The 15464-nt window shown below is 34.3% G+C and overlaps 5 protein-coding genes across 6 annotated transcripts in view; all 5 read left to right on the top strand.

The window, feature by feature from the left end:
* Positions 3061–5188, top strand: LOC104785256 (two-component response regulator ARR8). The gene is made up of 5 exons (XM_010510432.2): positions 3061–3537; positions 3618–3718; positions 3819–3896; positions 4142–4212; positions 4400–5188. Exons 1-5 carry the CDS (start codon positions 3435–3437, stop codon positions 4725–4727), a joined length of 681 nt encoding a protein of 226 aa, XP_010508734.1. The 5' UTR covers positions 3061–3434; the 3' UTR covers positions 4728–5188.
* On the top strand, positions 7340–8014 carry LOC104785255. Its single transcript, XM_019245183.1, has 3 exons — positions 7340–7594; positions 7686–7841; positions 7941–8014. Exons 1-3 carry the CDS (start codon positions 7525–7527, stop codon positions 8012–8014), a joined length of 300 nt encoding a protein of 99 aa, XP_019100728.1. The 5' UTR covers positions 7340–7524.
* LOC109133000 (stress protein DDR48-like) lies at positions 8991–10144 on the top strand. Its single transcript, XM_019245527.1, has 2 exons — positions 8991–9690; positions 9806–10144. Exons 1-2 carry the CDS (start codon positions 9057–9059, stop codon positions 9916–9918), a joined length of 747 nt encoding a protein of 248 aa, XP_019101072.1. The 5' UTR covers positions 8991–9056; the 3' UTR covers positions 9919–10144.
* LOC104785254 (uncharacterized protein At3g28850) lies at positions 12980–14667 on the top strand. The gene has a single exon (XM_010510429.2). It carries the CDS (start codon positions 13271–13273, stop codon positions 14507–14509), a length of 1239 nt encoding a protein of 412 aa, XP_010508731.1. The 5' UTR covers positions 12980–13270; the 3' UTR covers positions 14510–14667.
* The window catches only part of LOC104785253 (DNA-directed RNA polymerases IV and V subunit 5B), a 2064-nt gene continuing 1492 nt past the window's right edge, over positions 14893–15464 (top strand). Inside the window, exon 1 of one of the 2 annotated variants that reach the window (XM_010510428.2) lies at positions 14893–15212. In XM_010510428.2, coding sequence (XP_010508730.1) covers positions 14973–15212 — 240 coding nt within the window. In that variant the 5' untranslated portion in view covers positions 14893–14972. The remainder of the gene's footprint in view (positions 15213–15464) is intronic. The other variant, XM_010510427.2, reaches the window with a different exon arrangement.

Genomic DNA, 15464 nt, shown 5'->3' with positions numbered 1-15464 from the left:
AACATTGAGAAACAGAGGAAAATGAGCACTACCATGAACGCCAAAAAAGCCCGAAGACAGGAAGGTACTGGTCACCGTCACTCCTATTTCCATATATATCTGCGTGGTAAAAGTTACAATCATAGTAATTTTTTTTTTTTTTTTTTTTAAAAAATTGAAAGAGATACTGCTAAGTTTTGTTTTGTTTTATGTAGACGTAGACACAATTAATTATAGACAAAGCTCAACTGATCACTTGTGTTGACTTACACATTTGTTACAATTTATTTTTTAGTTAATGTATGTGTGTGATCCGATTTAAATCCACTTAGTGTTTTCATTTTAACCCCCACTAACTAATTTCATAGACGTCGTCTTCTACAAATTTGTCTATTTTGTAAAATTGTAGGGTCAAAAGTTGTGATGATGAAGTTATGAATGTGTTGAAGCGGAGGAGGGGTCCTCTATCATCAAAGAGTCATGGACGGTTCTGCTGAAGTTTCAAGAGACAAGATCTCCATTGAAGATCTATTTGACTATATTTAGGGTTTTTGAAATTGAAAGTTATGTCTTCCCGACACATCGTGCATTACAATTTCATGATAACTCCATTAATTCGTCGAATCGCTTTTTTAGTCAACACCACGATCCTCTGACTCTTGCTTTCTTGATCTCTTCGACTATTGAATTCAATTTATTTGTTTAAAATTCAGTGTGGCGGTAATTAACGACATGTTTGTTAGGCCGAGAGAGACTGTTCTGAGTTCTGACCATATGATGAATTCATATTTCAAATATGACACTCTCTCTATTTGAAAAAAATACGTTTTGTATGTGGTTATGTTACAAATATTAAAACTATTCACATAAAAAAAAAAGTCTCACTCAATCAACTAAAAAATTATCATTTTTTATGTTGACATTTGATTTAGACATGTAATCTATATAAATATCAATCGTATAACGATTTTTTATCACATAATTAAATCTTAATTAAGTCAACAATGCTACATATCTTAATACATATATAATTAAATCTTAATTAAGTCAACAATGCTACATATCTTAATACATATATAATTAAATCTTAATTAAGTCAACAATGCTACATATCTTAATACATATATAATTAAATCTTAATTAAGTCAACAATGCTACATATCTTAATACATATATAGATAAATACTAATATGAGTGAAACGTTCATTAATCTTAATCAGGTCAACACTGCAACATGTTAAAATTTATTACATATATAAATCTATGAGTGAAACGAGCAAATTTTCTTTTAACTTTTAAAAGAAACTGAAATAGCCAATAATTTGTTAACAAACAAGATTAAAAAGCCATTGTCATTTTGTTGCGGAAACGAATAAACAAAAAAAATTGACAATATAATATGAAAATTATGAAGAAAAATAAAAGAGATCAAGGAAATGTGGAAAGTGAGATGGACAATATGGAACCCACTAGACCAATAAGAGAGTATGGTAATCGGAGGGGCTTTTCATATGTCTACCATACTTTGGATACGTGTCCTCCATATGAAGATGATGATGGATGGTGATAGTTGCGATGATGGGCATGACCATGGGAGGCAAATCTTTGGCAGAGAATCAAGTGAACATTGCCATGTCTTTGCCACTACCTAACTGTTGTTGTTAGTACATTTTTCTTAATCCTTTTGTCAACGAATCTTATTGCTAAGTATAATACGATCGCCGGCACGGCGGCACCACTATTTCAACTTTAGGTTACCTTTATTTTCTAATTAATATACAGTTCAGGATTGGTATACATATCAATAATACTTCTAATATCAAAATTACTATTACAATAGTATACTTTATACATCTAATATTCATCTCTGTTTTTTTTTTTAATCTCTAATATTAAATTTTTTTTTGACTGACTTTATGTTACCAATCATATGTAACATTTTATCAATATAATTTACTAATATGAATATTATATAATCCTAGACCACCCACATTTATACTGTGATTATATGATGCCAGTCAGAACCCATAAAAACTGATACAAAAACAACATAAAAAAATACATCCAATAAGTAAATGATACGCAGCATAACACGTCACATCGACTCGCATGAATCCACAAACCCCACAACATAAAAATGCAAAAAATAGAAAGAAATAGGAGTCGATGAATATATTTTAAATTTTCGTGGTCCGACGAAAATACTTTTACGCTACATCACTCTTACAATTCAGGACCATTTCAAATTATTTCAAAGTTTTGTATTAATATATATGTATATTTTAAATGTAATGTTGTAAATAAAAACAGTAACAAATCAAACTCAAGCTAAGTTAAAAACATTAAGGGGTTATTGGTTTAGGATTTAGAAAGAATTTTAATGACTTTAAAAGTTATGTAAAATACTATGTTGTTATTCAATCAAGGCTTTTAAATTTTTTTAAAAATTTGGTGTTATTGGTTGTGGATTTGTAAAAAATTATCTAAAATCTTGATAAATCTAGTGTTATTGGATTAAGAGTCTTATAAAGTCATTAAAAGTTTTATGTTATTCAATTAAAACAAAAGAATCTTGGATTGTTAATGAATTCAAATTTTGTGTTATTGGTTTAGGATTTTATATCATTTCCTTTATAACAAAAGCCATGAAAACTCTTTCATCAAATAGAAAGATTTTGAAAGATTTTATGAAAGATTTTACAAGATTAGAAAACACAAATCAACAAAATTTAAAATAACTTCCTAAACAATCTTTTATAGAATCTTTCATTTTTACTTTCTAATTTTCTATGATTTTAAAAATCAGCAAAAATTTTAAAAACACAAAATCATTAAAATTCTTTCTAAATCCTAAACCAATACCCCCAAAAAAAATTATTAACCTTTTGGACATACTATACTTTATATGGATGATAAAAACAACCAATTGGAATGCATGTGGTTGTGGTAGTGTATATACATATTTAAATACATCATCCTCTTATCTTTAAAAAAAATAAATAAAAAAGTCTATGGTGAAGTAAACAAATCAATTAAAATCTTCGAATAGATTTCTTTTCATTATTTTAATCCATTACCAAAGTTTATTTCTTTCTCTCCATTGTCTCCTTAACTTTGATCCCTTAAAACTTGCTTTACTTCGTATAAACCAAAGCTAGATCCCAAAATTTTAGTTTTATTTTCCTTTTATTGCCTTTCTCTTCTCTTCTCTCTCTCTCTCTCCGAGATTTGGGGTGAAAAAAATACAAAGACCCCTTTTTTTAATTTCTCCTCTCTTCCTATCTTAAGCTCATTCTGAAGAAAGAGAACTCTCAACATTTTCCGGGGGAAGAAAAAAAACGGAAACTTTTAGTTTTCTAAGATAAAAAAAGAAGAAAGTTGAAAACTTTGCATCTGGGTTTTGTAGATTGTATAGATTCCAGATCTTAAAAAAGGTTTTCGATTCAATATCAGCAATGGGTATGGAAACAGAGTCACAGTTCCATGTTTTAGCTGTTGATGATAGTCTCTTTGATCGGAAAATGATTGAGAGGTTGCTCCAAAAGTCTTCATGTCAAGGTAAAAACCAAAAGCTTTATGCTTTTATGTATTGGAGAAAGCTTCGTTTTTTTAAATGTGTTTTGGTTCTTGTTTTGCAGTGACTACAGTTGATTCAGGCTCTAAAGCTCTCGAATTTCTTGGTTTGAGAGTAGATGATGAAGACCCAAATGTACTCTCTACATCACCCCATATTCATCAGGTTCAGTCTTTTTCATCCTTTTACATAATTTCAATTTGGGTACTTTCGAAATTTACAGGTTATTGAAATTTGGTTGTAATTTGTGGTGGCTTTTGGACAGGAAGTTGAAATAAATCTTATAATTACAGATTACTGTATGCCTGGCATGACTGGTTATGATTTGCTCAAGAAAGTTAAGGTATATTTTTCTCAAATTGGGTTACTGTCTTTTCCTCCCATCTCTGGCAAAATTCGTTTTCTAGAAAAAGAAATAAAGTTTTTATCTTTTTGAGTTTTTTAAAAAAAATGAGAATGTCAAATGGAGAAAATCTCATTTTTAGAATATTGTTCTCCCACCCACTCACCAAAAAAAAAAAAAAGCTTTCTTTTATGCCATTGTTGTATTTGCTTCTGAGAAATTTTTTACATGATTGTTGTGTATAGGAATCAGCGGCATTTAAAAGCATACCTGTAGTCATAATGTCTTCTGAGAACGTTCCTGCAAGAATCTCCAGGTAATGAATGGTCTCTGTTTCTTTAAGATTAAAAAAAACTGAGTCTTGCTGATTTGTGAGTTGGAATTAGTCAAGTTGGGGTATTATTTGATTCTTAACTTAAAACTATGCTGAAATTTTTGACTTTTGTATGCAATGGATGTGGAGTTTAGTGTTGATGTAAGTTGTGGTTTCCTCTTTTCAACAGATGTCTTGAAGAAGGAGCTGAAGAGTTTTTCTTGAAACCAGTAAAGTTGGCTGATCTTACAAAGTTGAAACCTCATATGATGAAAACCAAATTGAAGAAAGAAAGTGAGAAACCAGCTAAAGAAGAGGAGAGTGAAGTTTCTAAACCGGAGATAGAAGAGGAAGAAGAAGCAGTAATTGAGATCTTGCCTCTCCATCAAGAACTTGAATCCGAACAACTTGAAACGATGGTGAGTAGTAGTAGTAGTAATAAGAGGAAAGCAATGGAAGAAGTGATATCTACGGATCGGTCACGTCCTAAATACAATGATATCACAACCTCGGTCTGACCCTTTGTGTCTTTCTTTCTCAGTATCCCTGCACAACTTCAATGGTGTTTTTTATAGGTTCTTTGTAGGAAATGCTTCTTCTGGTAAATACAGGGTTGCTATAGAAAATGAAAAAGGGAGATAATATGTAGATGATGATTGGTTGTCACTTGTTATAGTTCATGGCCTGGGCAAAAAACCCGACCCGAAATATCCGTATTGGAACCGAACCGAAAAACCCCGGTTCGGATTGGGTATGGATCTTCTCCAATATACTAATTGGATCTTAATTGTACATACTTTTGGGTATTGGGTATTACCCGATCCGAACCGATACCCAATTAGTATCCATGTATATCCGAACCTTGTTTATCATTTCACATATGTACCCAATTAGTACAATGCTTCACCACATTGAAGATGCCTACAATGCTTCACCATATGCAACCGATTTTTTCTTTAATTCTTGTTGTTTATTTCAATGATCTCAATACCTACTTCTAGCTTTTATAAGACTTTTGAATTTGATTTTGGGTGTTACTACTCTACTACTTGTTTATGTTTTGGATATTATATTTTCTCTTGCTTGTTTTGCTTGTCTTTAGTTTCTAACTTTGATTTAGTTATTTTGATATGATTTTTTAGTTATAACTTCATAAAAATTAATATATATATTCAATTTCTATATCAGGTATTTTAGTTATATATCGGTATTTTGATTCTAAATGGATAAAAAATACTTATACCGAACCGAACCCAAAACATATCAGATATATTTCGGTATTCCGAAAAAATACTCGAACCGATCCGAACCCGAAAAAACCCGAACCGAACCCGAACCGAAATTTTCATAATACCTATATGATTCTATAAATTATAAACCCAAATTACCCGAAACCCGAATTACCCGAACCGAACCCGAATGCCACCCCTAGTTCATTATGTGAAAATCAGCAAATTCCCATTTTTGTTTACGTTTCTTCTTCTCTTATCTCGAGAGTAAATAAAATTTACTTGATGCTTAATATTTTGTTTGTTGCGGAAAATGAGTTATTTTGCTTAACAGATCCGACCATCATTATCGGTCATACTTATCAAAATAAATTAAAATTAATTTTTAAGACATCCCATGATTTGAGGATGTAAAATGTCTAGATATTATTTCTCCTGTTCAAACATTAAAAATATCATTCTTTCTTTCTTTTTCTTTACACAGTATTTTTTTTATTTTTATAGATATTTCCATAGAATGACCACTGGAGATGCTCAGTACATAGCTTACAGTGGATTAATATCAAAACTAAAAAAAAACTTTAGTTACTTGGTTCGGATAATTTAGGTTTCGGTTTTGGAAAAATAGATCTTTTCAGTCTTTCAGATAGAGCCTTTCAGATAGAACATGGGATTTGGTTTAGTAGACAAAAACTTATTTACACAAAATAAACATAAACAGTTAAATTTTTAAGGGAATTCTCATAAATACTACTGAAATACTATTTTTAGTTTTATTTAAAAAAAATATCATCAAAATATATTTTTTCCAAAAATACCACAAAACTAAAACTAAAAATTTTAACAATCAAATATAAACCCCAAATAAAATAAAACTACACCCTTAAATTGTGTTTGTGGTATTTTTGGAAAATTTTTAAAAATGTGTCGATTAATAAAAAAAAAATAATAGTGGTATTTTTGAAAAAAAGAAAATTAAGTGTGATTTTCTAAAGAATTTCTTTACTTTTAGTCAATATTATAAATATAAGATTTTTTTAGTGAATTTTGGTTAAATAAAGTACTATTCGGTTATTATATCGACACAATTGTAAAAAGATTGGATCTATAAATCTTTTCCGTTTTAATTTAAGTAACAGTAAGAAAGCAAAAAGAGTGAGAGGAGAGAACTGCGGGAGAAAAATATTCAGCCTGTTATTTAACGGAATCAGGGTTGTTATTATATTAAAATATTAAACAAAATTCAATATTATATTTTTGTTTACCAGTTTTCAAACGAAAAGAAAACCCTTTTAAGGTATATTAATTCTTCTTATTCTAATTTCTCTCAAATTTTTCTTCACAAAAGCTTTGTTTCTTCTATATCTTACAAAAATCTTATTTGTCATCGGTTTCACCAGCTCGAGTCTGCAAGCATCGTACGAAACTGTTTCACACAGAAGCCCCCGCAGATGATGAATTGATGATATATGAAGCCAAGTAAGCGTGTGAAGAATCGAATACTATGAATATTCTCGAACCCTTTCCGTTGAAACACAAAAGACCAACAACAACAACAACAACAAGAAATTCTCAAAACCAGGTTCGTATCATTCGTCCTCTCTTTTCTTATCTCCTTATTTTTCTCTCTTTAACGTCGCCGAAGCGGTTCTTTTCTTTGTTTTAATTTTCATATCTTGACGGCGTTAACGTTTGTAAAATATTCTCTAATCCTAATTCTTGTTACCGAGTTTATCGCTAATATTCAACCTAACATGATGAGAGAATCTTTCACTTTCTTTATCATTCCTGAAATAGAGAGACTCCTTTCTTTTTTTCTTCATCAGGTTCCTTCTAAAGAAGTTATGAGCGAACCATCTCGTCACAATCTTCTCTCCAGCTCCCTACGTGATGCTGCAGCTGAGACCGCAGACAAGGTGTTAAAATTCTTACTTTCTAGCTACACAGACTCTAAAAAAACAATTCATGATTCTCTCTCTGTAGCTTATCATTACACTTACACGTCACCTACTCTGCTTCATATCGTGAGATTGTTGTTGTTCTGTTTCAGATTCAGAACGAAATCGAAGAATGTATTTGCAAATACATGACTTTTGAAGAAACGGTGACATATATCCGTGACAATCACAAGATTCCTCACCGTATCACCAAAGAGAGTAATATATCTTATAATTTATATGCCAGTTTGATTACGTACGTGCTTCTTTATTAAAATCTTGAACTCTCTTGTTTTCTCTATATATTTAGTTTGGGAGGGGCTTCAGGAACTGAGTCCGGAGTTTTTCGAACGCTACTACTTAGCACTCGAAGTAAGGCGTCAGATAAAGGAGTGCAACAGTTTGCTTCGAACGCAAGGAATTAAGATGCTCAAGGATGGACAGTTTGATATTGCTACTGCACCACGTACGTTTAAAAAACACAAGGAACACACTCTACTTTTGGATTGTTTTACCACTCGATTTTGTCGAAGATTCGCTTATATATTCTTTTGTCTTTGTGCAGCTGCAGTCATGAATTTACTTAATCAAATTCTCTCGGAGGAACTAGCTAATACACCTTGTAAACCTCTCTTCTAATGATGCATCATATCCAAAAGTACATAACTTGTTGAAAATTTGGGTTTGTTTTTTTGTTTTGTTTAATGTCTCTTGCATTGTATCGTGCAGCTGATATGTCGTCAGAGTTGAGCCCTTCAAGCTTTGCAATGTTGGCATTGGGTGATACAAATGGTCCAACAGGTAAAGTCACAAGATAAATATATTCCTACTCGAAAAACTCTATTTCTTGCACTTCTGACAATGCCAACATTGCAAAGCTTGAACTTGTAGTGAACCAGTTGCAGAGTCCTAATGACCAGCAACATCAATTTAATCAATATCAATGCTCTACTACACCTAATATTTATGCTTGTAAAGAAGAGACTCAATATTTCTCTCTCTAGCTCACTTCTACTCATGCATTTTTGTGAATGATTATCCTTTTCGTTCCCCAATAGGTAACAATCTTGGAGCTCCAACCTTTGCACCACCAACTACTGATCAATGGTTTACATCCAATGGTATTACCTGTAAAGAAAAAGACTCAAACTTTCTCTCTTTTTTTCAATATTGAGTTTGTTTTGTTTGATATCTATTACATTGCGTAGCTTATACGTCATGACTGCAGCTGCACGAAAACTCGATTACTTATGTTTCTCTGTTTTGTAGTTAACCAGTTGCAGACTCCTAATTGTCAGCAAAATCAATGGTCTACACCTTATGATCTTCCTTGTAAACACTCAATATCTTTCTCTCTTTATCTATCATTTGTTTTAAGACTTCTACTTAAGCAGTTTTACGAATCACTCTCTTTTTCTTTCCCCCATAGGTAATCTTGGAGCTCACCCCATTGCACCAGCAGCTTCAAATCAATACCCTATATCTAATGATCTTTTCGGTAAAGAACAGACTCAAACCTTTTTCTCTTTATATCGTATGGTTTGAACTCTTTTACATTAAAGCATTTCTATGAACCACTCTTCTTTTCTTTTCTTTTTCCTCCATAGATTTCTATCCTGCATTTTCAACAGTTGCACCAGGAGCTCCACCTGTTGCACAACCACCTACTGCCCTATGTGGCATGTCTACGTTTGGTTTTGGGGACAATATTGAAAATGGCGGCTCATATTTCAAGTTCTTTGATCCTTCATTAGCAAAAATGCTAACACAACCCGAGTACCCGCTACAAGACCCATATGGACAACATCAGCCGCCATATCTGCAGCAGAACTTGTCAGTAGAAGAGTTACTGCAATCTGGAGTAACCAACAACGAGCTGCCATATGGAGGAAACAACAAAGAGCTGCAATATGGAGTAACCTACACCGAGCTGCAACATGTAGGAAACAAGAGCGAGCTGCAATATGGAGGAAACAACAAGGAGCTGCAACACGGAGGAAACAAGAGCGAGCTGCAATATGGAGGAAACAACAGCGAGCTACAATATGGAGGAAACAACAAGGAGCTGCAATATGGAGTAACCTACACCGAGCTGCAACATGGAGGAAACAAGAGCGAGCTGCAATATGGAGGAATCAACAGCGAGCTGCAATATGGAGGAAACAACAACGAGCTGCAATATGGAGGAAACAACAACGAGCTGCAAGCAGTAATAATACCCCAGCAGCAGCATCATCAGGAAAAAAAGACAATGGAGAAAGCAGAGCGACAGAATTTTCTACCTGAGTCTAAAGATTCAAACAATTCAAATAGTGGTAAGTAGCAAAACCCTTTTTCAACACCACGAGCCACAAAAAGTCTGGTTTGTACTATATCTATATTCTTATGTCATCTCGTATCTTGCTTGTTTGTTTTTCTCTTTTCATTAAGGTGATAGCACAGTAACAAGGGCTCAAAACCAGCATGATCCTTCAAAGGCAACAGCAAAGATGAGGAATCTGAAAGAGAAAAGAAGCACTAAGAGAAGTGCAACCTCAAAGTGAGATGACGAAAGAAACTTGCAAACAGTAGTGGATTTATTCTTTAGTCATCTCCCCTAGATTAGCTTTCTTGGTTTTTTCTTGTTACAAAACCCACAAGATTTTTTTGGGAAGTTTCTTGCCACATTCATTTGCTCAAGAATCCAAAACTATTGCAAAGATTGGAGCTTTCGAGAATCAGTATTGAATCTTATCAACAAGACTAACAGAACTATATAGACTATATAGTCTTGCTCAAGAACCGTAGAAAATTTTAAGATCCTCTCATCTCATAGTCCCCAAGAATCTGTGTCTGAAACTTTTAACGCAGAAAGTTCACAACGATAGGTGTGTAACGAGACCCCAGAACTTGGAAGTAAGTGATCGAAAGTTTTGGCCTTTCATACGAACAAGCTCCAAAGATCTAATGACAATTTCTGATTTGAAACGAAGTGATTGCTTTTTATCCCACATCGGAGAAATAAAATATTTCGTTGTTGTATATAATAGCGAAGTTATCAAGTATAGTACGTCGAGTTCAGTAACGTGGGCTTGTGATCCAAGTGGAGACAATAAGGTGATGGGACGTTGGATCGATCTCATTGGGCCGGGTTCGGTGTGGGCTATATTCTGGCTCGCCCATTCCAAGTTGGGAGTTGAGGCATGCGGTTTGAGCGAAGGCTCGGATCACATGTCTTCTAGAGTGGGGGAGACCGCGTGAGGCTGGTTTCACAGAGCAGCGTACACCTCCCGCTCTTGACGGTGGAAGGATTACGAGCCATTGCCTTCTGAGCCTACTATGACCCAGTAAGCCGATTCCGATTGGACCATCATTTTTTTACATTTTTTTTCCCTACAAAATCAGACAACTAATGTTATAATGGAAACAGCGATGATCGAAGTTACAGCATATAGTTAGATCAGGCTTAACCGGAGGTTTGCAGTCGCAAACAAACAATGGTGGAAGCTATCGTTTGCTTAGTTTTACAAAATTGAAATAATAAATTGCCAAGTTTAAATAGAAGGGAAACAAAATAAGTAGCCCCAATTTGGATAGTTTCGTAATCATCAAAGACCTATGTAAAATAAAATAAAAATGATTTATAATTGATAATGATAAAAAGGAAGCTTCCACTATGATGCCGCTCCATCAAATTATTGTTTTCTTGGATTTATTATCTTCAATTATTAATACCATGGGTAACATTCATTGTGTCTCCTCATTTTTCTTATTCTTTTATGCAAATATTTCTGTTTTTTTTGTGAAGTATTAACCAAATTATTGGGAAAAATTCCAAAGTTAAATTATAATTTTTAGTTAGAAAAGTGTCCAATTATAGAGAAGCTGACATTTATTTTGGTATTTAAAAATATATATTAATAGACCAACCACTGGGTCGGACCGTCTCTTTTTATTGGTCGAACAGTGACGTGTCTCCTAACTATATGTCCTAATAAGTAATAACTGGCCAGAAAGAGACGCGGCTGGTGAACAGAATCAATACGTGGCGACGTCTTGTTGCTGGAAAGATCCTCGCGTGTCCCACGTGCTGAGTTTTTCTTGCATGATTCATTAATATTATCTTTCTCTCCAACCACATGGATCTTGCCCAGTAGTTGGTTTCTCTTCTGCCAAGTGAGCTGAGCTCGTAATATTTGCTTTGAGATAGAGAGAGTTTAATAATGGCGATGCCTTTAGAAATGGCGATGGTTCTTACCAAAACGGTGTGGTTTGCTTTGAGCGGGTGGATTCTCACATGTTTGTCCATCGCCGACGAGATCGCCGGTTCTCTCAGAGACCGAGAACGTGTTCATCATTCACATTTTGGTTGATCAGTTGTTTTTATATACATTCTTCACCCTTCCGGATTTTCAACTTTTTTTAATTTCCCCCGGTGAGAATCGTCCCAAAATATATTTGAAGAGTAATTTGGGTTTATTGTAGAGGAAGAAGATAAATATATAATGTATAGGTCACTTGTTTGCTCCTTGATATTACATATTACACGTCTTAGTTTGTGTGTGTTCTGCTGATTTGAGAGAAGGCTTTGTGTTATTATTGGTTCTTATTTTCCAACATTGTACTATTTACATCAAAAGTGTGATGAGTTACATTCCTTGAGAATCCTGCTGGTTCTGGTTGAGAAATGAGAATCATCATTCAAATAGCTCAAGATTGATCATCATCTCTGGTGATGGTATTCATAGATAGCTTAAGTGTAGACAACTGTTCCAATTTGGCATATGAAGAAATTATAAGCAAATAAGTGTAGAATTCACTTTTTTTTTTTTTTTGGGTAAAAGCAAGAAAGAAGTTACATCTTGAAATTTCTAAACTAATTTTAGCGCCTTGGGCGTCTTTCTTTACAGATAAGTTACCAAGATTTTATTCTTTTTATACATAAAAAAAGAAATTAAAATATCTTCTTTTTGCCCATCTTGCTTTTGTTTATGATAATGATATTTTTCTTTACTTTCAGTTATTTTATTTTTTTAATATATACAAAAATATTTTTGCCTGTCTTTCTAAAAGGCAAAGTACCAAAAGGATTCTTCAATGAGTGTTCCTTGTGCAGTTCAGTTTCCTGTTTTATTCTTAATCCCATATAACAGAAAGCTATCAGTGCACACTGCACACAGCTCATTTTCACTAGACAATATTTCAACTTTTACTTTGTATGTGTTGGACCCTGGAATCTGAATATTGAACTTTTTGTGTCCACATATGTAGTTGATTATTGACGTTGTATGGGATAATCCAAGAAAATCTCGTTCTTTATATTGTTACTATTGTATAATATTTCAGCTCAAAAATCAAAGATTCAAAGTTCAAAACATATGAAGTTAATTAGTCCTCTTTCTATAGTCAGCTTTTAATGCTGTTTTTACTGTTACGTATACTAAATAAGCAACTTAGGAAAGTATCACTGTCTTCTTTCTATAAGAATTAAAGTTTCTAAGTAATTTTGCTCTGTTTCTATTTCCCTATAAAAAGTATAATTAGGCTAGTTCACATTTTGGAAGCTGTTATGCAAATTTTGAGGATCTTGACAGTTTACTTTGTTTTTTTTGGGGTCAGTCATTATTAATTTTCCGAATTTACGCTCTAAAAACAAGGATCAAATTGGATACTTTCCTTAATTATCAAATCAAATCAAATGCGATCTCGACGAATCAACATCAGCATCGTCTTCTTTAGTGTTTTTCACCATCTTCCACCTCTAACTTACATAGACAGCTCCTTTCCACCTGTTTCTTCTCTCTCTCTCTTTCTCTTTCTCTTTTATATTTATTCTCCGACAAAAGAAAAAGTACAAGAAACCCATCAAAAAGAAGTTTAAGAAACTAACATTTGTTCTGCTTCTTCTAACCATCCATGGGTTCCTCTGCTTCTAAAACAACTTCTTCTTCTTCTTCAGCCTCGGCTTTGAATTCATCTCCGGAGACGAAACTCAACTCCAAAGTCTCCTCTTCTTCCGTCGCTAAAGCTTTCACGTTTCCGATGCCGTCGATTCATCATCCACCGGCTAAAAAAGGCGATACGCACCATTTCGTCTCCCTTACGTCCACCACTTACGGTTCTCTTCTTCTCGACGGAGCTTCCGAAAGACAAACACTGCCTCATCTCTCTGTTTCAGGGAAGAGTAGTAACAAGAAGACGACTGAAACAGAGGAGTCACGCGAATCGTTGTCTCCTGACTCAGTGATCAACACATGGGAGCTCATGAACGGCCTCGACGATTTGGAGGATTCTGATACAAGTAAGCGTAGTTCCGCCCTAAAGTTTGATTCTTTTTCTAAACCCATCGAGAATCGAGTCGTTGGTAGTAATGGTTGTGCGTTGAAATTGGACGAGTCTTACGAATTCGTAAGAATCGAAGAAGATGATGAAGATTGGAGATTGTTGCCTTTTAAGCCTAAGCAACCTCTGTGGAAACATATGTCTGAAGAATCATTTCTCTCTGACTTAGATCCTAATATCATCTCATCTTACAAGAAAGCATTGTCTTCTAAGCAACTGGGCAAAACCAGTAGCACTAGATCCTTCTCTTGCAGCCACTCAAATCAGTCGGCACTACCAGAGTCTGCATCTTCGAGTCCACTGAGTTCTCAGAATTTGGAAGACCTAGAAAAACCAAGATTGCTTGAGACAGAAGATAACAATAACAAGATAGTATTGTACTTCACTAGCCTCAGAGGAATTCGAAAGACTTATGAGGATTGCTGTTGCGTCAGAACGATACTGAGAGGGTTTCAGGTTGCTGTAGAGGAACGAGACATCTCAATGGACTCCAAATACAGGAAAGAGCTTCAGATCGCACTCGGCGAAGAGAAGCCAGTTTGTTTACCTCAGGTGTTCATAAAAGGTATCCGCATTGGTGGGATTGAGGAGATCAAGAAACTCAACGATGGAGGCGAATTAGGAGAAATGTTAAAAGGCTTTCCAGCTTGTGAAACCGTGGGAGCTTGTGATTGCTGCGGAGATGCAAGGTTTGTGCCGTGTACTAATTGTGGCGGTAGTACTAAAGTGTTTGAGGAACAAGTAGATGGGTTTAAGAGATGTGATGGATGCAATGAGAATGGTTTGGTACGTTGTAACAAGTGTTGTCTTTAGTAATTGGGTTCGTTTGATTGATGTTTGTTGTGAAATGTGAAAAGATATGACTTTTGACTTTAGATATGTTTGTTTGGTTGTGTTCTTTGAATTATAATGTTTGTTTTCTTGTACATTGAGTTATTGAAATACTAGAAGTGATGTCTTAATTGCCTCAATTGTTTCTTCACGTTGACGTTTGTAATTTTACATGTTAAAAAAAAAAAACAGTTACTAAACACTTTTTCATATGGATAAGCAAACTGAAAAGTCAAGTGCGCTAAAGTTACAGCTTAATCACCTTTGACTACATCACGTGCTTGTTGATTGGCTACCATCCAAGTCTGTTGCAAACTTCATTCGCTGTCACAAAAACAGCGTCACGGGCAAATTGATTACTCAAAACGACAACGGGTCTTGTCATCTTTCAATCCACTTCACTCTGCTCAAAGCTTTGCTTCCTTCACCGAAACCGAGAGAGACGATGGAGGGGAAAGGGAAAGAGATAGATGTTGGACCGTCCATTAATAAACCAAGTGTAGAGTGTCACAAATATTACTTGGCGCGTCGAACCACCATGGAGATGCTCCGAGACAGAGGATACGATGTTTCCGACGAAGACATTAACCTTTCACTCCAGCAGTTCCGAGCGCTCTACGGAGAACTTCCTGACGTAGATCAACTCCGTATCTCTGCCAAACACCGCTTCGATTCTTCCAAAAAGGTAATCTGAAGACTGAATTCGATGCTAAAGTGATTTCGATATTTGCATGTGCCTAGCTTTTAGGAAAATTCGAAGTGTTTTCCATTTATTTGATTCAATAAAATACAGTTTACAGTTGGTCTGACAAACTTTGAGAAATATTGTCTGCTTTTCAGATTGGTTCCTAGTTAGGTTAGATTTCATCTGAATTCCTCTGTTTTTGAAACAGAATCGTTGTCTTTTCTGACAAAAAAAAAAAAAAAAAAAAAAAAA

The sequence above is a fragment of the Camelina sativa genome, chromosome 5 (genome assembly GCF_000633955.1).
Source record: "Camelina sativa cultivar DH55 chromosome 5, Cs, whole genome shotgun sequence".
Classification (NCBI taxonomy): Eukaryota; Viridiplantae; Streptophyta; class Magnoliopsida; order Brassicales; family Brassicaceae; genus Camelina; species Camelina sativa.
This window is presented reverse-complemented; position numbering and strand designations above follow the sequence as displayed.

Excerpts from the sequence above, each read along its gene's own strand:
- LOC104785256 (XM_010510432.2), top strand. The coding sequence starts at position 3,435 with ATGGGTATGGAAACAGAGTCACAGTTCCATGTTTTAGCTGTTGATGAT. Across the intron at positions 3,897-4,141 it reads ATTTGCTCAAGAAAGTTAAG|GAATCAGCGGCATTTAAAAG; the intron begins GTATATTTTTCT and ends TGTTGTGTATAG. Across the intron at positions 4,213-4,399 it reads GTTCCTGCAAGAATCTCCAG|ATGTCTTGAAGAAGGAGCTG; the intron begins GTAATGAATGGT and ends TCTTTTCAACAG.
- LOC104785255 (XM_019245183.1), top strand. The coding sequence starts at position 7,525 with ATGACTTTTGAAGAAACGGTGACATATATCCGTGACAATCACAAGATT. Across the intron at positions 7,595-7,685 it reads TCACCGTATCACCAAAGAGA|TTTGGGAGGGGCTTCAGGAA; the intron begins GTAATATATCTT and ends CTATATATTTAG. Across the intron at positions 7,842-7,940 it reads TGATATTGCTACTGCACCAC|CTGCAGTCATGAATTTACTT; the intron begins GTACGTTTAAAA and ends GTCTTTGTGCAG.
- LOC109133000 (XM_019245527.1), top strand. The coding sequence starts at position 9,057 with ATGTCTACGTTTGGTTTTGGGGACAATATTGAAAATGGCGGCTCATAT. Across the intron at positions 9,691-9,805 it reads TTCAAACAATTCAAATAGTG|GTGATAGCACAGTAACAAGG; the intron begins GTAAGTAGCAAA and ends CTTTTCATTAAG.
- LOC104785254 (XM_010510429.2), top strand. The coding sequence starts at position 13,271 with ATGGGTTCCTCTGCTTCTAAAACAACTTCTTCTTCTTCTTCAGCCTCG.